Genomic DNA, 23,032 nt, shown 5'->3' on the forward strand with positions numbered 1-23,032 from the left:
ATAAAAACAAGAAATTTAGAATAAATAAATATACTAATAAGAAAAGATAAACAGTAAGTAAATATACAATATAAAGAATAGAAAAACTAAATTAAACATATATCTGAAAATGTATAGTTAAATAAATAATAAGTAACTATACAATATAAAAATATTATATTAAACATCTATTATAATATTAGAATAAGTAATATAAATATAAGAAAAATAAATAATAAGTAATATAAAATATAAGAAATACAAAAAAATATTAAAATCTATCTGAAATATATATAATAAAATAAATAATAAGTAATATATAATATAAGAAATAGATATATTACATTAAACATCTATCGTAATATTACAATTTGATATAAAGCAAAACAATTAGATAAGTAAATATACAATAAAAAATGTACAATATAAGAAATGAAAAAACTACATTAAACATTTATCTGAAAAATTTATACTTTTACATTTTATTATTTCCAAATATTTTTATTAGTAAATAAACAATATAAGAAAAGCAAGCGTACAATATAAAAGAATAGAAATATTCCTGTCTCTGGTCCTGATAGACAATGCTGGAAGGCATCTATTGTTGATTTCTTGAAATGTAACGTTGCAGCGTCATGGTCGGAATCATCAGGTATAGGTGGAGCTTCATGGATAATCAGAGATAGCAGAGGGAGAGTCCCGAAGCACAGTAGGAGATCCTTTTCTTTTGTCTTCACCAGAGAAATTGTGGAACTTTGGGCTCTCCACTGGGCTATTGAGAGCATGGTTTCTATGGGACACGATAAGATCGTCTTTGAATCATCATGTTTACAAGCAAGAGCGTGTATTCTAAAGCAGGACACGAATAGAGGTCCCTTGGAACTTGTTGGAATGATCTTCGATCTTCTTCAAAGATTACAACATTGGTCTCTCGAACATGTTGTTCCTACAAGGAATATTGTAGCTCAGAAAATCGCCATCAGTGTGACTGCAGAGCGAAGATATCAATCATACATCGCCACTGGAGGCCCGGCCTGGCTGGAAGATCTTATTGATTTGGAAGCAAAGGATGGCTGTCTGCTTCACTAAGTGGAAACATCACTGTCTCTCCCATTTATCGGGAGTATGGTATGTTCGTTAAGATTTACATCTCTAAAACAGTTCTTTTAGCTTTTCTTTTCACCTACCTACTGGTATGGTTTTTGCTTTGCCCTTGGTTGGTTATGTTCTAATTTAAACTCTAGCCTAAAGACTCAATAATATTCAGTGTTAAAAAAAAAACATCTACCATTATATTATCATTTGATATAAAAGCAAGAAAATTAGAATAAGTAAATACACAATATAAGAAAAATTAAACAATAGGTAAAATACAATTAAGAAATGAAAAAATTAAATTAAACATCTCTATGAAAAAATGTGTAGTAAAATAAATAATAAGTAAATATACAATATAAGAAATATAAATATTACATTAAACATCATTCATAATATTAGAATAAATAAAATATACAATATAACGAAAATACACAATAAATAAACATAAAATATCAGAACTGAAAAAACTAAATTCAACATCTATCTGATAGTAAAATAAATAATAAGTAAATATAGAGTGTAAGAAATGAAAATTTTACATTAAACATCTATCATAAGATTATAATAAAAATAAATAAATAATAAGTAAATATACAATGTAAGAAATATAAAAACTACATTAAACATCTGAAAAACGTACAGTAAAATAAATAATATTTAAATATACAATATAAGAAATATAAATATTATATTAAACATCTATAAGTAATATTACCATTTGATATAAAAGAAAAATAAAATAGAATAAGTAAATATACAATATCATAAAAAATAAATAATAAATAATAAATAATAAGTAAATATACAATATAAAAAAAAGAAAATTACATTAAACATCTATCTGAAAAATGTAATGTTTATATTATTATTATTTATAAATATTTTTATAAGTAAATATATATACAATATAGGAAGAAATAAATAATAAGCAAATATACAATATAAGAAGAGAAATTCCATAAGATAGTCTTTTTAAAAAATTTGTCACAAAAATAGCCATCAATGAAAAAAATGACCAAAAGAAGTTTTACTAAAGAGTGAAAATACATTTATACCCTATAATCTAGACTTTGGATTTAGAGTTAAGAGGTGAGGTTTTGAGGATATGGTTTCAAATTTTCAAAAATAAAAAACTAAAATTAAAACTTTCAAAATAAAAAGGATTATTTTGGTCATTTCCCTTAATGAAGGCTATTTTGTGACAAAAACTTAAAAAAGACTATTTGAGAGAATTGCACATATAAAAAATAGAAATATTACATATTATAATAAGTAAATATAAAATATAAGAAAAAATAATAAGTAAATATAGTATAGAAGAAATAAAAATATTAAGTTAAATATATATCATAATATTATCATTGATATAAAAGCAAAACATATAGAATAAGTAAATATACAAAATAAGAAAAAATAAACAGTAAATAAATATATAATATAAAAATAAAAAAAAACTAAATTAAACATCTATTTGAAAAATGTATAGTTAAATGGAAAAATGTAGAGTTAAATAAATAATAAGCAAATATACAATATAAGAAATAGAAATATTACATTAAACATCTATTGTAATATTACCATTTTATATAAAATCAAGAAAACTAGAATAAATAAATATACAATATAGAGAAATTCTCTAGGATAGCCCTCAATGAGAAAAAATACCAAAAGAAGTTTTATTAAAGAGTAAAAATACATCTATACCTTAGGGTTAATTAATCTAGACTTAGAGTTTAGAGTTAAGGGCTGAGATTTTGAAAATAGAGTTTCAAATTTAAAAAAATAAAAAGTAAATATTAAAATTTTCAAAATAAAAAAGGGCTATTTTATTCATTTTCCTTATAGAATGCTATTTTGTTACAAAACTTAAAAATGACTATTTGAGACAATTGCTCTACGATATAAGAAAAACTAAATAATAAGTAAATATATAATATAAGAAATGAAAAACTATATCAAATATTTATCTGAAAAATGTATAGTTTTCTGGTTTTTTCTAAGTAAATATGTATTCACACAAACATACAATTCAGAATTTTATTGTTGTTCAGTATACAACGTCCAAAAGAATAGTTATATATTTAATATTTGGAAATCAAAATAGTCTCGCGCGTAGCGCGGATTAATTTCTAGTACAAATAAAAGTTGAGATTTTCGTCGCTGATGAGATTATAATAAAAGTTTGGCTTTTATTTTATTTTAAGGGTTTGTTTTTTTTTTAAGTTGTAAATATGTAAATGTTTATGTTAAGGCAACATTTGAACAAAGTAGTACTAGAAGGTCTTAATTTTGGGATGCTTGCTTGCTTCATGAAAGGAGTACATTTGAGCAAATGGGAACAAGAACTTAGACAATAATGTAAAAAAATGAAATTATATTATAATGTAATGGCTGTCATTTTCTCAGCCTTTAAATGTGGCTTTTTGTTGATAACAACATGGCATATTTGAGTCTTTTAGAGAAAAGTCTAATCTATTGGATATCTACATCAACCATATAATAACAATATAGTTAAAGAAGAATAAGAGTTATGCACCAAACCTAACATATATCCCCTTCAATATTCAAATAATATACTCTTCTGTATTTTCTTGGTAATTTCATATTTGTTAATCGGAATTACATATCGAACCCAAACTAATTCCCAAAACTCATAAAAAGCTGGATTTTCTTACTATTGAAAACATCTAGAGATGGTTAGAAAAGTACTTAAATGTATACAAATACTAAATATAGAAAAAAGACATTTATAATGAATTTTCCAATTTTCAGTGGTTTTATTTAAAACTAGCCATGATTTTTAATTATCTAAACAAAGGTAAACACAAACCGAAAGTACAATCAAACCCTATACTACACTTTAAAGATCGGCATGCAATATAAAGTAAAAATTAAAGAGCTATGGATCTTGGCTCAATCAATAATAATAGGGCAATGGATGTTGAATTTTGACTATGGTCCATGCGTTGTTAGTGATTGGTCGGTCGGTCCATATAAATGTAATGATGTAAATTGTGTTTTTTCACTTCGCACCACTCATTATCCATTTAATCCAGTTGGGTTGGGATGCAAATTAATTGATTACAGAAGATTCTACTGCACCTTTACCTCCTCCATTATTCATTTAATGAAATTTTATGTCTAATGGATTTTAATATAATTAAGATATATACATAATGATAAAACTTAGGTTTCTGTAATTGTCCCCACTCTATAAAATTAATTTAAATTCATACTTTTGTAACACGCAGGACCACTTCTTTTTAGTCCTTACAAGTCTAGTTAACTTTGAAAGAGAATTGGTTCTTACAATCTCAACTTCTGATACTTTAAGTAGAACTAATTTAGAGGCTTGTCTTAGATCCTAACTATTTTTCTGGCAGTTACAAATGCTCACGCTTATAAGAAAATGCAAGAACACCATAATTAAGTTCTTAATCAAACTAGGGTGTTCTTTAGATTCCAGAGAGTCTTAACGTTTTAACTAAACTTGCTGCATCTCCTTCCTCTTAGCATCCACAAGCAGAGAAAGTTGTGCACATTTACTTTTAGCTTCTTCCAGTTCCTTTTCTAAGTTCCTTACCTGTTTCATCATCCATTTACATATATGTTAGAACTTAGAATCTATGCAACAGACGGATGTTTGTCTCTGGTTTTATAATATGGAATCAAACTTACCGTCTGTTCCATTTCAGTCTCTTTCTTTGTATATTCCTCGCACCTACTAAGAAAGAACACATTAATAATCCAATTTTTCATGAAATGAATTTTTTTTATGTTGAGTTTACATATACACTGAAACCGCTAACTGGAAGTTTAGGCGCCTCTTTGATGAATCCAACTTTAATTTCAGCTGCAGCCTGTTATATATAAGAATGCTTAGCGATCATTGCTCTCACTGTCTAAACATTAACATGTGAAAGTACACATGAAAAGAAAGAAAAGAGGAAGTGTTGGTTTGTGTTCCATTGCAGCTGCTTGTGGTTTGTACATTATATTCTCAGGATATCTAAATTAATCAGCAATATTGAACTGCACCACAGGGATTCCCCGAAGAATAATCTTGAAAATTTCGAACATTTTGAGATATAGCATTGAAGTGTAAGCCTGAGGATAAAGAAACTAACAAAGTCAGCCTTTAAACACCCTTGCAACAGCAAGAAAGAATGTTCAGGAGAGTTACCCTTAGAGAGTGCCTAACACGGTAAGAGATATGAGATCTAAGTTCTAATGTTCTCGAGTTGATCCGTTTCTCGTCCTGAACACTTTCATCTCGGAGTCTTTTGTCCTGTTATACAAATGTTAGAACCCAAGTCCTGCAAATTACCTGGCCCCTTAAAGAAATGTTAAGTACCTCGTCATCATCGTCAAAACTCAGCTCATAGATCCCTTCATCATTAAGCCACAAGTTGTATATAACTACTTTTGATCCATGCGCTCCAATATCCTCAAACTGGTTAAGAATGGAATAAATAAACATGCCACATTAGAATTACACGTGAAATTAGAGTGTTTAGAAGGAACCAACCTGTGACCATTTGAGAAGAATGTTAAGGTTGGTAGACAAATCTTCTGAAGATTCATAAACAATTGGTTGGGGCCCGCCCATCTTTGGATATATCAAATATCAATCTGCATTACAGAAACGATTAATATCACTTGAGATAGAGTGATAGACGCATGGATATTATATACGTAAACAATTAAACATAGGTCCTCAAATTATGGAGAAAAAATTATTAAAATCTTTAGTAAATGTCTATATCTCCTAAATTCTCAAATCCATGATCAGATATTGTTTCAGGCATGAAAACAAGAAGCTACAGATGCTGAAGGTTTTACCATAGGAACAGTCACATCTTCCTGGCCCGTTTTCCTAAGGAACGTGTAAGACAGAAGACCAACGCTCTGTGTAGCTTTGCTAGAACAGAGAAGATAAAAACATAGTAAACTTAAAAACAGAACACACGCTAAGTTCAGAGTGTATATTGTATATATCAATACGCTCCAAGTCTTATGGTACTTGTCTTAAAAGTTAAAACCATTTTCATCTACACACGCAAAAGGTGAAACTCTTTGTAGTAACCTGACTAGAGAGATGTGGAGACGATCGGGGATTGGAGAGATGGCGGTGGCGGGTGGAAGACGAGATGATGGTGTGGCGATGTTCGTTGGAGAAGGGACGAGCGGAAGGAGGAGAAAGAAGAGGATCAAAGGGACGTGGTCTGGGGAGGAGGACGTTATGTTGAGTGAGCTCGTGGAGATGTTCGGACCGAGGAATTGGAGTTCGATGGCGCGGAGTATTCCTGGTCGGTCGGGCAAGTCTTGTCGTCTTCGGTGGTGTAATCAGCTTGATCCATCTCTTAAACGTAACCCTTTCACTGGTATAGACTAAACCTCAATTTAGAGTCTTTGATTTTCAATTGGGGATTTTGATTTTCGATCGAATTGTTCATGTGATCATTTGCCCTTTTGAGGTTTGAATCATCCGTTGTGAACTGATGAATCTAGGGTGATGATTGTCTGTGAAATGGAATTGAATTGTGAACTTGACGGCAGAGATATGAGAGCCTTGCCTGGTTCTTAGCTGTGAAAATACTCGTTGGTTTCAATTAAACTAAAAAGAAAATTGAAAAAGGATTAACCTTTGGATCTGTGTTTCTGAATTTGGAAAAAAAAATGTAATCTTTTTGATTCTTGTGGTTGCTCGTATGCTTGTGAATTGTGATCCGTTTCAGTGTGAACTGAGAATTAACCTGGAAAAGAGTACCCTTTGGATCTGTATTTCTGAGTTTGAAAAAGAGTGAATTTATGAATCTTGTGGCTGCGGAATCACTACTCCTTTTCAGTGTGGACTGAGAAAGGATTAACCTTTGGATCTATGTTTATGAGCTTGAAATTTTAGATTGCTGTGGAACATGGATTGTGATTTGTGAGCTTCTCCTTTGAATCCCAAACGAACAAAGTTAGTTTTATTTGAGGATAGTAACTTTGCGTGGCTATATTTGGTGTTGCTTGGTTCTAGCTTCCAAGGGTGTGTGCATTGGTTGAGTATTCGCAAGTTTTGCGTTATTTTTGTGTCATAGTAATTCTCTGCTTCGGTAGGATTTGATCAGTAAAACTAAATCAAACACTTCTTTGTCTTTGTACTTTTGGGTTTATAAAGAGGTAGAGGACGAGGCTATCATCACAGCACACGCCATCCACGGAAACAAATGGTCTATTATCGCTAAGCTCCTCCCAGGAAGAACAGACAACGCTATCAAAAACCACTGGAACGCCACTCTAAGACGTCGATGCACAGACTTCGAAACGCCGACAACAAACACACCGACTGGAAACTTACTCCTGCAAGATTCTAGACTCGACAGAACGATGAACACCTTCGCATCATCTGAAGAAACTTTATCATCAGGCGGCGGTGGTGGCGGTGGCGGCCATGTAACTACTCCAATTGTATCTTCAGACGGCAAAGAAGCCACCTCCATGAACATATCCGAAGAACAACCCTCAGACAAAGCAAACGAGGAAGACATTTCTAGGCAAGTATGTAATGATCCTCCAACCCTTTTCCGCCCAGTGGCCAAACTCAGTTCTTTTAACCCTTACAACCACATGGAAGGGTCTTCCACTCCACATACACTAAACCAAAACAAGTTCCAGTCGTGTAAACAAGACACAGCAATGCTGAGATTGGTTGAAGGAGCTTACAGCGAACGGTTTGTGCCTCAGAAATGCGGAAGTGGGTGTTGCAGCGTTTCTCAGAAAGACTCATTGTTGGGTCCAGAGTTTGTGGACTACTTGGACCCACCAACGTTCCCTAGTTATGAACTAGCTGCTATAGCGACTGATATAAGCAGCCTCGCATGGTTGAGAAGCGGTTTGGAGAGCAGCAGCGTGAGAGCGATGGAGGAAGCAGCTGGTCGGTTAAGGCCACAGGGGACAAGAGGACATCGAGATCATTGTCTTGTGTCTGAACAAGGAAAGAGCAGAACCAATGTCCTGTCTACATAAAAATTGCATTTTCTTCTTCAGATTTGTTCACCTTTTTTTTTGTTCTTTCAGAAGATTGAGTTTCACTTGTAATTGAAGTTGTGATGTAATTTAGTAGAAATAGTTTCTATAGCTATGAGATTTGAGTCTTTTCAAAAAAAAAAAAAAAAAATTCAAAAAAAAAAGAAGCTCAACGTTCCTTTTAACAAAATATAAAAATACTTACGTTGTCCAATTGTCGTATTAGACTTCTTTGATGAGTAGCCTAAGCTCATGCATTTTCTGATCCCATCGGGATCCATCCTGGCGCCGTCGTCTTGGAAAGCTAAAGCTGGTGAGTTGTCTTTGACTATATCAAATCTTGTCGATCTTGACAAAAGTGGCCCCGTTTTGTATCTGAGGACGAATACAAATGCAAATGCTGTAACATACAATTCAGTCACAATGAACAAAAGATAAGCAGTTCCCTTTATGCATGCATACCTCGTTAACTGCATTATCAATATTTAAGAAAACAACGCGTTTTTTTTTTGGAGATGGTTTAGTTACGTAAACAACAAGGCGTGTTTAGTTTCTTCCCTTTTGGAATGCAGATCAATCAGAGTGTTGTAGATATTTTACATTTCGCATTATAAAATATTATTTTCCTTATTAATGTATTTATTTTGTTTGTATATGAGAAAATAAGATAATATTTGATAATCCAAACAAATTTATCCCTGTAATATTGGGCAAAATCTAACGCAATCTTATTATTCAAACTAAATTGAAAATATTAAATCTGATGAAAAAAGCAAATAGAAACAGAAAATCAGAGAAAACAAATCTAAAATCCTAAATCAAATAAGAGAAAAAAACAAACTTAGACATTCATGTTGAAGGAAACTACTCGTCCGTTTGTAAATTGTATCTGTTATACAACATGATAGAATCGGCTGCGACGGGTTCATTGTCTTGGTTCCTATGCCATGTGTAGAGCGCATGAGTCTTGTTCTTGATCTCCAAGAGAGCGTGACCGAAACTAGCCTCTCTGTAGGCTGAGTAACTTGGTTGAGGATCAGTGTAACTACATGCAAACACAAACATAAAAAAAAAAATTAAAAAAAAATCATTTTGTTTAAAATATTGTTCTTAGTACCTGTTTGCGATTCCTTCAATGTTTCCTCCATCTCCAATTGTGATGTACATTGGAGCATTAAGATCTTTCACAGGAGTGCTCAAGCCATTGGTGATGTTGTATTTAATATTGGAGAAACGTTCGGATCTCTCATAGGCATGGACGTGACCGGCCAATACCAAGTCAACTTTGCTGTTAACAAGCCACGACTCAAACGCTATCCTCATGCTCTCACCTTCCATGTAATGGTAGTTGTTGCTGTTGTACCACGGCGAGTGAACAATGACAATCAACCATGGAGTCTCCTCTCTGTTCACGTTCTTCAGCTCTTGCTCCAGCCACAAGTATTGTGGTGTGTATTTGCCTGGTAATTACGTGATGTTACGTAATAAAAATCAAGAGAGATTACAAAAATGTTTAGGGTTTTGTAATTTTTTTTTGTTACCGTAAGCAGAGTAAGAGGAGAGTATGATGATGTGAGCAGGGCCACGTCTGACTGAGTACCAAAGAGGAGATATGCTCCCTGAGGATTTGTAGGAGTTAGGGTAACGGTGCATGTAAGGCTTGAAGGCGTGAGGCTCACCCTAATATTACAGATTCAAATTAAACCGAATAAAACCAAACAACAAAAAAGACTTGAATTGATGGCGACTAAGCGAATCTTACAATCTCCGGAGCGAAATCTATCTCGTGATTCCCAGCGGCAAAGATAAAAGGCTGGTAAGCAGCGCAAGGCTCCATGAATCTTCCCCAAGTATCCCACTTTCTCTGATCATGGTTTGGTTGGTCGTCTGCGTAAGACAAGTCTCCAGCAAAGAGAACGGCTTGGCCTTTAGGGTTCGACATGTAATGGTACAATGTCTCGTTCGAAGCATAAGTTTGTCCAAGATCACCTACAAAAAAAACTCATTTCATATCGATATGATAAAACTAGTTTGAATATAGTTTTAAAGAGATCAGTGAATTACCAATAATCCCGAATGTGTAGGGAACATCGGGTCCAACCTTCGGAGGAGTCGTGAAGTGGAATTGTCTAACGGATTTAGCGGTACCAACCTCGTAGATGTACTTAGTATCATACTGCAACGTAAAACAAAAATATTTAAGACACCATATAAAAGAAGCTAATGTTGTTAATTAAATGACAAGTTAAGTAATGAAACACAAGCCTCGAGTCCTTTAATGGTAGCGTGATGAAGAAAACCAGAAGTATAGTCATAGAATCTGTAAGAGGACGTTGAACCATGAGCTTTCTTCTTTGCCGGCTTCACGTCGCTGCTGTTACCAGCGATCCAGTAAGTAACGACGTTAGTACCAGCTAGATTTAACGGTGTTACCCACGAGACGATCATGGCACGTCCGTCATGGTCTCCTTGCGTTAGATGAACCTGAAATAATACCGAAAAAACAATACAAAAAAAATTAATACAAAATGATGGTTTGATACGTTAATGCAACTGAAAAGATATAGTCAAAACCTGTTCAGGAACATTATGACCAGAGGGTGGAGGAAATGTTTCCAGAGACATCTCAATCGATGGTAGAGCTTGTCTAACGTATTTACTTGTCATTCCACCATTGATTACAGTGGTAATGTTCAAAAGCACTAGAGATAATAGGAAGAAATGGATTGAGTTCATGTTTAATCGTTTGATTGTTTCAATAGCTTTGGTGTTTGTTCTGATCAATTGGTATAACTAGTCTTTATATAAGCTTGAGTCCGATGTTTAGGAATATGCTCTTTTTGTCATGTTTAGGAATATGCTAGTGATAAGTATTTAGTTAGGAATATTTTGTTTTTTGAACTGTTGGTTGGGAATAATATTGAAGAATAAAATTTAAACGGAATCATGTAAAAGATTTTTTGTAAAAATAACTAATTTTGATTTAGTTATATACGATCGTATAAATAAAATGTAGTTAATTCAGGAAAAAAAATATTTCGGCTCGCTGATATTAACTTCGTTTATTTTGGTGAGTTTTGTTATTAACAAATGATCAAAATGTAGCAAAGTGTTGAATAATCATCTTCTTATCATATTTTTCGACAATTATAAGTTTTTTAAATTTGAGATATATCCGTCGATTCTTTATACGCAAAATATTACCAGCTTTTGTATTAGATGTTAAGATATGGTAAAATATTTTACACAAAAAAAATCTAAACAGAATACAAAAAAATCTAAGGGGCTGTTATTGGCTTTTGATTTAAAAAGAGTTTTGATGATTTTTTAAAATTAATTAGTTTCTGAATTTTAAAAGAGTTATAATGATATTTCTATTTTCTTAATAATTTTGTGGAAGAGTTTTATAAAATCGTTAGATTCTTTATTCGAGATAATTATAAACTTAAGCAGAGTATCTTAAAATATTGTGTTGTTGTGTTTGTTGTTATCCTCTTCATTTTCCCAGTTTGTATTAAAACTGGAAGATTTTTAAAACTGCAATTTAGGCTTAAGTAAACAGATTAAAAGATTTTATAATTAACGAGTTAAGAAAAGGTTTATAAACATAACTACAGAAAAAAAAGAGAAACCGTTAGAAATGAAAACACAATAGAATCTCCTCTCCTAACATAAACCGTTGACAAAGACAAATCAAAACCAAACATTAAACCGAGTTCATTCATACCCAACAATTCCAGTCTCCATAACCGGTTAAAATTGCCGTTGGTAACAGGTGGGCAGAACGGGTTAGGGGTTATTGGTTGTTGTATTTTAATGGATTTGAAAATTCGAACTAAATCTAGTGTTATTGGTTCTATGATTTTCAAATCTGTATTAAAATCATGTGTTATTGGTTTAATGATTCATAAATTCTGTATCAAATCAAGTGTTATTCAATCGTACGGATTTACTAATATATTTGATTTTATAATAGATTTGAATGGATTTGTTTGGATTTTTTAGTTAAAAATACAAAGACTAAAATCCAAGGGAAAACCTCCGGATTTGCATATTTTACTTGGATTTATAAATACTATATGGATTTCTAAATCAGTCAAAATATATAAACCAATAACACCTCAACTACTCTAGACCACAATGTTTCTGTTCAAAACTAACACACATTTCAACACATCTTACACTTTCTTTTCCTCCTCTCTCTGTCTTCTGTATAGTTTGGTTATACATTTTGTAGTCAAAGTGCTCAATAGTTGTCTTCAAGCCTTCCAACTGGTTAAAGATGTCTCAGGGGAACAAACAGCTTCAACAGTCAAACGTTTCAACACATTCGGACACGGGTCTTTCCCGAAGTTAGTGTTTGATATCGTCACTGCACATCTCGCTTTCCCTACACACTTCTGCATATAACAAAATCACACCACGGTTATAAAACCAAAAAAGTGATTAAAACTTTCTTTATCTGAGTAAAGATTCTTACCCTCTCTAAGATAGCGTATGAAGTAGCTGCATGACACTCTCCTTGTTGGTATCTCCCGCATTTTCCCAAAGGAGTACCAAAGCTTGCGAACTTGATAGCTGAAATAGCCTGACCAGGGCTCCATTTCAAATGAACCTTTGGTCTATGAATCGTTTGTCCTTTCCCATAGCTTTCCAGTTGCCAGTTCTTGATATTCGGATGGTGGTGGTTCAGAAACTTCAGCACAAACTCCAGATACTGATCTTTTAACCAAAGAGACAGCTGATGGGTTTCCTCCAATCTCCTCGAATATAACCAACAGGTTTTGTCTCGGCTTTAACCATGATCTCGGCACATGGTAGTATCTTTGTGTAGGCTGACCACAGCCGGATAAGCACTTGTTTGGCTTATATGTTCCAGTGTAGCTACAGTGATCACAGTCACCGGTTGCAAATGCTGTCCAGTATCTACCAATGCTCTCACCGTTCACCCATATCTGACCTTTTCCCATACCTTCCATGTCCAGAGCAAGCGGCTCATCTCCTTCAGGTGCATCAAAATAAGTCTTGTGCCATGTCAGAGGCTGAGGCTTTTGTACAGTTAAGGACGTATCCATCCACCCAATAGACGGTGTGTTGGTTGGATATGCAAGATTCATAGCTTCACCTCTCAGCTCCACCTGGTATGTCCATTTTTGCCATGACAAGTCTCGCTTCCCTTGAGACAAACTGTGCAGTGCAACAGGACCCAAGATTCCAGTGTTCCAAGTCTCAAAGTGCCCACCCACATTCTGAACACAAAAGGGATGATCAGGAGAAGAGAAAAAGGATTTAAAAAAAAACTTAACGCAGCAGAGAGAAAGGAAAAAAAAGAATACTAACTGGTAATCCAACAGCAACACTCAGCAATGCTATTCTGTTAGTTCCAGAATGTAGATTGATCTTTCCCCTATAAGTGAATCTCCTATTTTGCCTTGTTCCAAAGGCAGAACCTGTGAATTTATATATTGCATATCAGAAACTCTCTAATGGAAGTTAATGAGTAAGTTAGTACTCCCACCAATTCAATTTAGCTGGAGTTTTGCACACAAATTAAGAAACTAGTTAAATGTTTAAATTTGTCTTTGTTTGACTATTATAATTGCATAACTTTTATTATTAGTTTAATTAGGAGCAAAAGAGATAAATAATAGAAAAAGTTACATTCAAATAATAAAACGACACTTATTTTGTAACAAAAAATTTATGTTACAACGACACTTAGTTTGAAACTGAGGGAGTATCATATACCTGAAAGCTGTCCATTGACAAATATATGAACGGCATGGCATGTGGACTGGACAATGAGAGTTGGTAGCTCTCCACAATGCAAGAATGATTCAGTTTCGCCAATATCAACACTACATCACAAATTCCAAAATGTTGGTTTAGCAAGTCCTGAGAATCACATTGCAGCCATAGCTCATGTTTTCTTTTTATTACCTGGTCATGTATCAAAGATAATCGCTTGTGTCACGTGTGACATTTATCCGATCCAAGAGCCGAATGATTATAGCATCTTAAATTTAGAACAATGATTATACACTTTACCTTTAAAATTTGTAATGTAGTGTTGATATAACAATTTGAGTATCTTAAATTTAGAACAATGATTATAAACTTTACCTTCATCTTTAATGGTTTGATTGCTTAAGAGCTTTGGTGTTTGTTGTGATCAGTTGGTTAACTAGGCTTTATATAAGCGTCGGATGTTTGGGAATATGCTATTAGGAAGAATTTACTTAGGACTATTTTCTTTTTGAACTGTTTGGTTCCGTATAATTCTAAAGAACAAAATTTAAACTGAAAAGAGATATGTAAATCATCAAAATGTAACAAAGTATAGAATAATCTCATTATCAGATTTCGTTTTGTTGACAACTAATTATCAGATATAAGATTTGAGATATATCCATCGAATCTTTAGTTTAAAAAAAACAAAAAAAAACAAACTCCATCGAATCCTTATACGCAAAATATTACCAGTTTTTTCTATTAGATGTTAAGATGTGGTAAAGTATTATTTTTTTGTCAGCATCATAATCAGACTCAACTAAGACTCTATAAATAAACTTGATAACTATGAATCCATGTGTATGACGGAACATGATTGTTGCCGAGCACTATGTGCTAAACTATTCACCATTTTGTTGTGCGTCTGTTGTACATAAATGAGTTTTGAGTAGTTAAAACTCTCTTTTAGAAGTTTAATATCTTCCAAATATGTTGCAAAAGCTGGTCATTTTTATGGTTCTGAAACATTTACTGATCGATAACTCCATTGCAAACGTTACATGAAATTATCGTAGATTTCTCATACTTTCTATTGGCCAAATGAGAGATTTTATTTCCGAGTGAAGGGATGATATACTAGCTTTTATATTTTTTACTTCATTGGTCCATCAAAACTTTCTAGTATATTATGTGGTAAAGTATTCTACGCCGGAATAAAAATCCAAACAGAATACAATTAATATAGAAATTTATTCGTTGACAAAAATGAAATCCAGGCTTAAGTAAAAAAAAGGGTTAAAAGCTCTTATAAACATAACTAAATCAGAAAAGGAAAAAAAAGGTTGAAATGAAATCATAACTAAATTAGAAAAGAACAATTATTTCAAATAACCTCTTTTTAAAATGACCAAAAGAGAAAAATAATCAAAAGGAAGAAAATGAATAAAAGACGTTTCATTAAATAGATAAAAGATCCTTCTATCTCTTGCTTTATAGATATATTAAAAAAATCTATTAGTTTTGAACTATAAGTTTTCAAATTCTAACATTTTTATAATTGTTTTTTTTCAAATTGTTTTAATTTTTTTTTTGAAATTGAAAAATGCTCTTTGAAACTATTTCTAAAATTTTTATTTAAATTTTTTTAATACTTATTTATTTATTTTTTAAAATTTTAAACTCCACTCCCATAACTCTAATTTTTAACTCTAAAACCTAGTGGTATAAGTATATATTACATTTTAGTGATACATTTTTTGTCATTTTATTCTCTCAGAGCTCTTCTGCTGGAAAAAGAAACTAAAAATATCTTTTATAGGGAATTTCTCATTAGAAAACGTAAAAAGAATACGGTTTGAAACAAATGAACCTCACACATTAGAATTTCCATCTCCTAACATGAACCTTCATTGTTGATTACAGAGCCAAATCAAAACCAAACACTAAACCAACTTCATTCATACCCAACAGTTCCAGTCTCCATAACCGGTTAAAACGGTCGTCGGTAACCGGTGGGCGGAACGTTTTTGACAAGACCCGGAATTGCCCAAGACTCATCACAACTCTACAGACTCCTCTCTTACCTAACTCAAACTACTCTAAAAACCACAAAGTCTTCTGTTCAAAACTAACACACACATGGACACACATCTTACACTTTCTTTTCCTCCTCTCTCTCTCTGTATAGTTTGGTTATACATTTTGTAGTCAAAGTAGTCATCTTTTTTAAGGCTTCCAACTGGTTAAAGATGTCTCAGGAGAACAAACAGCTTCAACAGTCAACCGTTTCAACACATTCGGACACGGATCTTTCCCGAAGTTAGTGTTTGATATCGTCACTGCACATCTCGCTTTCCCTACACACTTCTGCAAATAACAAAACACATTTTCCTAAGATAAAACAAAGAGTGTGATTAAAACTTTATCTGAATAAAAGATTCTTACCTTCTCTAAGATAGCGTATGAAGTAGCTGCATGACACTCTCCTTCTTGGTAACTCCCGCATTTTCCCAAAGGAGTACCAAAGCTTGCGAACTTGATAGCTGAAATAGCCTGACCAGGACTACATTTCAAATGAACCTTTGGTCTATGAAACGTTTGTCCTTTCCCATAGCTTTCGAGTTGCCAGTTCTTGATATTCGGGTGGTATTCAGAAACTTCAGCACAGACTCCAGATACTGATCTTTTAACCAAAGAGACAGCTGATGGGTTTCCTCCAATCTCCTCGAATATGACCAACAGATTCTGGCTAGGCTTCAACCATGATCTCGGCACATGGTAGTATCTCTGTGTAGGCTGACCACACCCGGACAAGCACTTGTTTGGTTTGTATGTTCCTGTGTAGCTGCAATGATCACAGTCACCGGTTGCAAATGCCGTCCAGTATCTACCAATGCTCTCACCGTTCACCCATATCTGACCTTTTCCCATTCCTTCCATGTCCAAAGCAAGTGGCTCGTCTCCTTCAGGTGCATCAAAATAAGTCTAAAGAAACAAAAAAAGTACTTACCCATTAGGACAGATTATAAAAAAATGTCCTTACCCATTAGGACAGATTAGAAAAAAGCTTTATGGAGTTGTGTTTGATTCAATCAAACCTTGTGCCATGTCAAAGGCTGAGGCTTTTGTACAGTTAAGGATGCATCCATCCACCCAATAGAAGGAGTGTTGGTTGGATATGCAAGATTCATAGCTTCACCTCTCAGCCCCACCAGGTATGTCCATTTTTGCCATGACAAATCTCGCTTCCCTTGAGACAAACCGTGCAGTGCAACAGGACCCAAGATTCCAGTGTTCCAAGACTCAAAGTGTCCACCCACATTCTTCAGAGTTGAAGAACAAAAGAGATCATCAGGACAAGAGAGAAAAAAGGATTAAAAAAAACTTAAAGCAGCAGATGAGAAAAAAAAAGAATACTAACTGGTAATCCAACAGCAACACTAAGCAACGCTATTTTGTTAGTTCCAGAATGTAGATTGATCTTTCCTCTATAAGTGAATCTCCTGTTTTCCCTTGTTCCAAACGCCGAACCTGCAATTTATATATTGCATATCAGAAACTCTCTAATGGAAGTTACTGAGGTAAGTTAGTACACTCACCATTTCAAATTAGTTGTCGTTCTAGAGTTTTGCACACAAATTAAGAAACTAGTGAAATGTTTAAATTTGCCTTTGTTTGACTATTATAATTGTACAATTAACATTTATTGTTTATCTTAGTTTAGTTAGGAGCAAAAGAGAAATTAATAGGAAAAGTTACATTGAAATAACACTTATTTTGTAACAAAATTTTTATGTTACGTATACCTGAAAGCTGTCCATTGACAAATATATGCACAGCATGTCCAGTGGACTGAATAATGAGAGTTGGAAGCTCTCCTCCATGCAAGAATGATTCAGTTTCGCCAATATCAACACTACATTACAAATTCCAAATGTTTGGGTTAGCAAGTCCTGAGATTTTACACTAGAGCTATAGCACATGTTTTTTTTACCTGGTCATGTACCAAAGATAATCGCTAGTGTCACGCGTGACATTAATCTGCTCTAAGAGCCCTTGAGTGGTGAATGTGGAGCTGTCATCTAGAGATGAAAGATCTTCCAAATAGCTCTGCCACTGGAAGTTGGCTGTGTTTGTTGGTAACATGTCCATCTGTGATGTTTGAACTCCAACCTGAATATTAAAAAAAGGAAAATCAGAAAAGTCACAAACATAAGTATTCTAAATTCAGAACAATGATATGACTTTACCTTGGCAGTATTGAAGACTGCATTTCTACAGTCAGGAAGAATGCTGATTGACCAAGGAGGTAAGTTGTAATGTACGTTGTTAAACAACACTCTTGATGCTGATTCTGTGTCATAGTTTGCAAGGAAAGCTGAACAATCTCCTGATTCTGAAGAGTATACATGAGCCTGAGAAAGAAAAAAAAAGTGACAGAGTTTAGTAAAAGGTACAGCTAAACCAAATCATATCTATCAAAATTAAAGCCATTCAGACCTGTTGCTTGTTTCCTAGAGATGTAACAACAGGATCAGTAGAAACCAGAGTTTTTTCACACATCTTGATAGCTTTGTGGAGCTCCTTTAGATGACCATATTTAGGTTGCCTGATTAATCCTATTCAACATGTAACAAGGACTCAGTTTGTACATAAAAACCATCCCATTAGCCTTATATTCCAATGAATCTGGCATTACCATATTCGTCAATGGGAGCATCATAATCATAGCTGGTGGTGACAAATGGACCTCCAGCTGTTCTTCCAAAGTTAGTCCCTCCGTGATACTGTTCTCAAGGGAAACAGAGAAAGATTGCCTTCAGGAAAAAACAAATCTAAAACCAAAACGTTTAGTTAAGAGGTTGATGACTCTACATACCATGTAATAGTTAACAAAGGATCCTCCTTTTTGTATGAAACGTGCAACAGCAAACGCCAGATCCTGAACTGGTCTATGGTGCATTGGCCCACCGAACTCAGTGAACCTTAAGATACATCAGTTTCAAGAATATATATAAATTATCAGTTTGAAGATGATTAGTCCATGTAAGTAAATGAATGTTTGTACCAGCCACTCCATGCCTCTGTCCATATGGTTGGCTTGTATGGCTTGTTTGGAGCAAATGAATCACAGTAGAAACCGTTGCATGTGTTTATCTGTCACCAAAAACCAATTAGTTTCAGTACCAAAGCAATTTAGTTTTTGAGTTCAACCAAATACTCAGTAAGTTATTACAAAGCTTGAACTCACCACAGGGTCAGGGGCATCGTCTTCTTTGCACATGACCCAGGGGACACCAGTCTCAGTTGCTATAGCCATTTTAGCAGCCCATGTCATGTAGTTGTGACCTTCAGCACCCAATAACTGCCCTTGTCTTCCATACTCATTCTCAATCTGCATTCCCAATAAAACACAAGACACCTTTCTGTTAACTCATAACATCACTAATCAGAGTATTAATCTGTTCAAATTAAAGTAGTGACCTGAGAAAGGATAATGGGACCACCCTGGGACTCATACAAATTCTCACTCTTCATCAGCTCAACAATTCTCTCAGTGAATCCTTGCATAGCTTTCTGCAACGTTACCTCCAAGAACATTTAACATCACAAGTTTCTTAAACTTTCTAATGAATAAAAGTAACTCAAAAGAGACCTTGAAAGGCTCATTATCTGTTCTGAAGCTGATTCCAGGAACATACTTCAACCAAACAGGGAACCCTCTGCTCATTGCCAAAAAAACAACAACTTTAGAGTTGAGGCAATTGAATCTAAAGAGACAAGACAAAAGCTTACTTACCCAAAATTCCACTCGGCACAAACATAAGGCCCAATGCGAAGATGAGCATATAAACCAGCTTTGTGTACTGTCTTCACGAATCTCACCAAATCATTTCTCCCATCAAAATCATACTGAAGAAGAAGAACTAATTGTCAAACACACAAAAAGACAGAACATAATATAGAAATTAGGAACAGAACTAACTTTGCCAGGAGAAGGCTCATGGAGATTCCAGAAGACATAAGTCTCAACCACATCAACGCCTCCATCTTTCGCCTTCTGAATCAAACCTTCCCACATCTAACAGCAAAAAAGTTCACAACTTTAAAACACCCTTTTATGAAATGAACGAAACAGAGAATCAAAGTTTGGATTTTTCGTTAAACCCACCAAGAAAAATTAAAAAAAAAAAAGTTTAAGACTTTATCCAAAATCTTACATCAGGTGTGCTACGAGGGTAATGTATAGAGCCAGAGAAGAGGATTCGTCTCTGCCCATTGATGAGAAGCGCTTTACGGTCATAGGTAACGCCGCATTGAACAAAACCAACGACTAGAATCAAAAGCCCTAAGCAGAGCCAGAGAATCAGTCGTGGAGTAGAATCTCTAGTCCCCATTACCCGCATTGAACTTCAAGAGACCACACACAGAGAAGAACAAGAAGGAAGAGTTGTGTAAAGCTCTTCTTCTGGGTTTGTGCAGCTCTCTGAAGAAGAAGAGAGAGAGAGGAAGAAGGGGTTTTATTGCACTTCTACACAAGTGTTCTACTCGCATCAACAACACTACGTGGTCGTGAGCTACCGACGCTTTCCCACCAATTTTTACTCATTTATTAATTTTTTTATAAACTGAAAAATAAAATAAAGATTAAAAAAGGAAAAAAAGGAGGCACGTTTGATTGGATTAAAGCAGCAAATCACGCTATTTTTTAGTTGAGGCTTTTTACTTTCTTTTTGTTTATTGTTTGGTTTATTAAAATATTATTGTATTTGTGAGTTTGATTTCTTGATTAGTAGATGTTGAAATGGATTCACATTGTCCCTGTATCTTCCACTTTCAAACCACAGTATACCTGTCACTTACATATGTACAAGAACTTTAGCATTAATAAGTTCACCAATTAACAGTATCCTATATTTGATTTGGTCGTATCTGAATTTTAAGTGTGTAGTTTTATCTGGAAATTGGTTTTGTACACCAGTTAAACATGATTATAAGTTAATTCGGACTTTAGTAATCATGTTCTGGTTTAATATGGTTCATCCCAATGTCATTTTACACTAGTACCACCCACCGACACCGACACTAGTCTTGCCTTAGTGTGTTTGACTCGTGATTTCACAGTTCAACTAGGGTTATTTAGGGAACTTTCAAACATATCTATGAAAAGTTTGGAAAGAAATAATAAGAGATGTCTCTTAGAGCATGATTATCCGGGGTCTTTAGTGAGTTTCTTAGTGCGTGGGCCCCCACAAAATCCTTAAGGATCGGTTACAAAAACTACTAATTAAAAACCGATTTTAGTGAGTTTCTTACACTGTTCATGGGCCCCACTGACACGTGGCGGCCCGCGATTGGTTTTCTTTTAATTTTTTTTTTTTTTTTTTTTTTTAGGTTTCTTAGGGATAATCATGGCCTTATAACTCTCCTAGAACGTAAGGTCCGACATGTACGATATGAAATAAACAAGATTTTCGGGTCATGGTGTGGTGTCCCCACGGTGGATGATTTAATCATGAGAAATCGGGAGATTAAGGATTTGTATTAAGCCGTAGATATAATTAAGGCTTGGACGGCGTGACGTGACGTGTGGAGAGGAGACGGAAAAAAAAAAGAAGGGCCAAAAAGAGTGGGGGCGAATCGGCACGTCAGTCGCATTAGGCATGATTAACTCGGTTTTTTATTTGAGGTTTTTAACTCATAATTTAATTTTTTTTTCCTTTTCGATTAAGAAATGGCTCTTATATCTTTTATTCAATAGACGGTTCTTAACTTTTTATAGTTAAAATCTAAAAAAAATCTAAAAAAATTTAAGAATCGTCTTTTACCCGAATCTAAGAACCCATATCTTAATCATGGTCTTACGCTTTGACTAAACTATGAGGCAGACCCACTTCCTTGGGCTATCTATTGTGTCTCAGTTTCGCTAGTTTTTGTTTATTCAATTGTCTTATGTGTTAACCACTGGATGTTTTGATACACACAACAAGTATATATATATATATATATATATTGTACGTCATATTGTCCTTTAATCTTACTTTTATACATACTTTAATCTTGTCTCAACATTGTATATTAATCTCCTAACTAATGGCAACTCTCGATCATTTTATATATTTGAGCATGTAGTGATGATATGTTGTGAGATTAAACTCACTTCAGACACATATATAAATATATTCTAGATATTAGTGTGAATTGTTTTTCGTCTGTTGTTTGGAAACACACCACGAGTTTTGATTCAAGCAATCCTAAAATGGACCTAAAAGGTAACAAATTAATGCATCAAACACTGTTTAAGTTATGAACTGAAGACATTAAAACTCTTTATTGTGATATATTTTAGATTTTTTTGTTTTGTTTTATGCATGTTTCTATTTATAAACGTCAATGTACATTTTAGGTTTTACAAAGTTAAGCTTAGTCGGTCACATTATCATGTTTTATGTTAAGTGGTAGTTGAATTTTAGTTAGACAATCACCAACCCTATATGTTTTATAACATTTTTCTCCCCTTCCAATATAACAAATGAATAAATATCTCACCACTGATAGTAACCAAAAAATAAAAATCTCACCACTGATTAGTTACATGTAAACGCAAATGTCGTTTAGTCTAGGTGTAGTAGGATGGTGCATTGTGCTTAAGAAGGGGTCCTACCTTTGTGGGAAAAGCTTCGGTGCACGTGTCTTGCGTGAGTTCTTGTCCTCTTATGTGCCATGAACCCACACACACCGTCGTTTCATTCCGTCCATTTTCTTTGACTCTCATTGGCTTGGAAGTCCGTGAAACCACAAGATTCCACACACCGTTAAATGGCTCCGTTACTCTTGAGTTGTTCTTTTCTTATTCTACTATTGCATTTTTTTTTATTAGAGGGAGAAAGACACTTCTCACACGCCTCTAACCTAAATGAGATTACGTCTGTCGGATTTTCCGATCTTTTGCTTGTTCCCAAGACATATATATAAAGTAGATTTTCATTCTTGTACGTTCAAATCTCGACCTATGTAACGCCAGATTTACATTCTCCATATCTTGAAGCATTACTTTTTGTTTTACTTTTCCTATAGTGCATATGAAATTTATACCAGAATCTACTAACATATCACTATCTTTAGATAAACACACAAATCTGTTCTTGTTTTTCTTTTCTTTTGACATTCTGTTATATATTTCGACAGCAATACCTGGATCATAATATAA

At 34.0% G+C, this 23,032-nt stretch overlaps 4 protein-coding genes and 2 pseudogenes across 4 annotated transcripts in view; 2 read left to right on the top strand and 4 right to left on the bottom strand.

Moving 5' to 3' along the window:
- The window catches only part of LOC106303466, a 2,073-nt gene extending 1,005 nt beyond the window's left edge, over positions 1-1,068 (top strand). Inside the window, exon 2 of the mRNA XM_013739727.1 lies at positions 611-1,068. Within this exon, the coding sequence (XP_013595181.1) occupies positions 611-1,068 (458 nt within the window). The remainder of the gene's footprint in view (positions 1-610) is intronic.
- Positions 1,069-4,561: 3,493 nt separating this feature from the next.
- On the bottom strand, positions 4,562-6,122 carry LOC106303467 (annotated as a pseudogene).
- A 53-nt stretch (positions 6,123-6,175) lies between these two features.
- On the top strand, positions 6,176-8,135 carry LOC106303776 (transcription factor MYB48-like). Its single transcript, XM_013740092.1, has 2 exons — positions 6,176-6,461; positions 7,244-8,135. The coding sequence occupies exons 1-2, from the start codon at positions 6,176-6,178 to the stop codon at positions 8,089-8,091; spliced, it is 1,134 nt and encodes a 377-aa protein (XP_013595546.1). The 3' UTR covers positions 8,092-8,135.
- A 660-nt stretch (positions 8,136-8,795) lies between these two features.
- Positions 8,796-10,878, bottom strand: LOC106306366 (purple acid phosphatase 6). Its single transcript, XM_013742956.1, has 7 exons — positions 10,666-10,878; positions 10,357-10,575; positions 10,156-10,267; positions 9,854-10,080; positions 9,633-9,771; positions 9,209-9,551; positions 8,796-9,136 (listed from the first exon to the last, which is right to left on the bottom strand). Exons 1-7 carry the CDS (start codon positions 10,825-10,827, stop codon positions 8,956-8,958), a joined length of 1,383 nt encoding a protein of 460 aa, XP_013598410.1. The 5' UTR covers positions 10,828-10,878; the 3' UTR covers positions 8,796-8,955.
- Positions 10,879-12,350: 1,472 nt separating this feature from the next.
- On the bottom strand, positions 12,351-15,879 carry LOC106303469 (annotated as a pseudogene).
- LOC106306365 (beta-galactosidase 3-like) lies at positions 15,687-20,350 on the bottom strand. The gene is made up of 17 exons (XM_013742955.1): positions 20,043-20,350; positions 19,808-19,903; positions 19,622-19,734; positions 19,478-19,544; positions 19,306-19,398; positions 19,073-19,216; positions 18,890-18,978; positions 18,701-18,806; positions 18,521-18,608; positions 18,322-18,440; positions 18,072-18,236; positions 17,816-17,994; positions 17,628-17,737; positions 17,243-17,352; positions 16,920-17,144; positions 16,267-16,806; positions 15,687-16,188 (listed from the first exon to the last, which is right to left on the bottom strand). The coding sequence occupies exons 1-17, from the start codon at positions 20,226-20,228 to the stop codon at positions 16,048-16,050; spliced, it is 2,571 nt and encodes an 856-aa protein (XP_013598409.1). The 5' UTR covers positions 20,229-20,350; the 3' UTR covers positions 15,687-16,047.
- Positions 20,351-23,032: the final 2,682 nt, after the last annotated feature.

Source organism: Brassica oleracea, chromosome C7 (genome assembly GCF_000695525.1).
Source record: "Brassica oleracea var. oleracea cultivar TO1000 chromosome C7, BOL, whole genome shotgun sequence".
Classification (NCBI taxonomy): Eukaryota; Viridiplantae; Streptophyta; class Magnoliopsida; order Brassicales; family Brassicaceae; genus Brassica; species Brassica oleracea.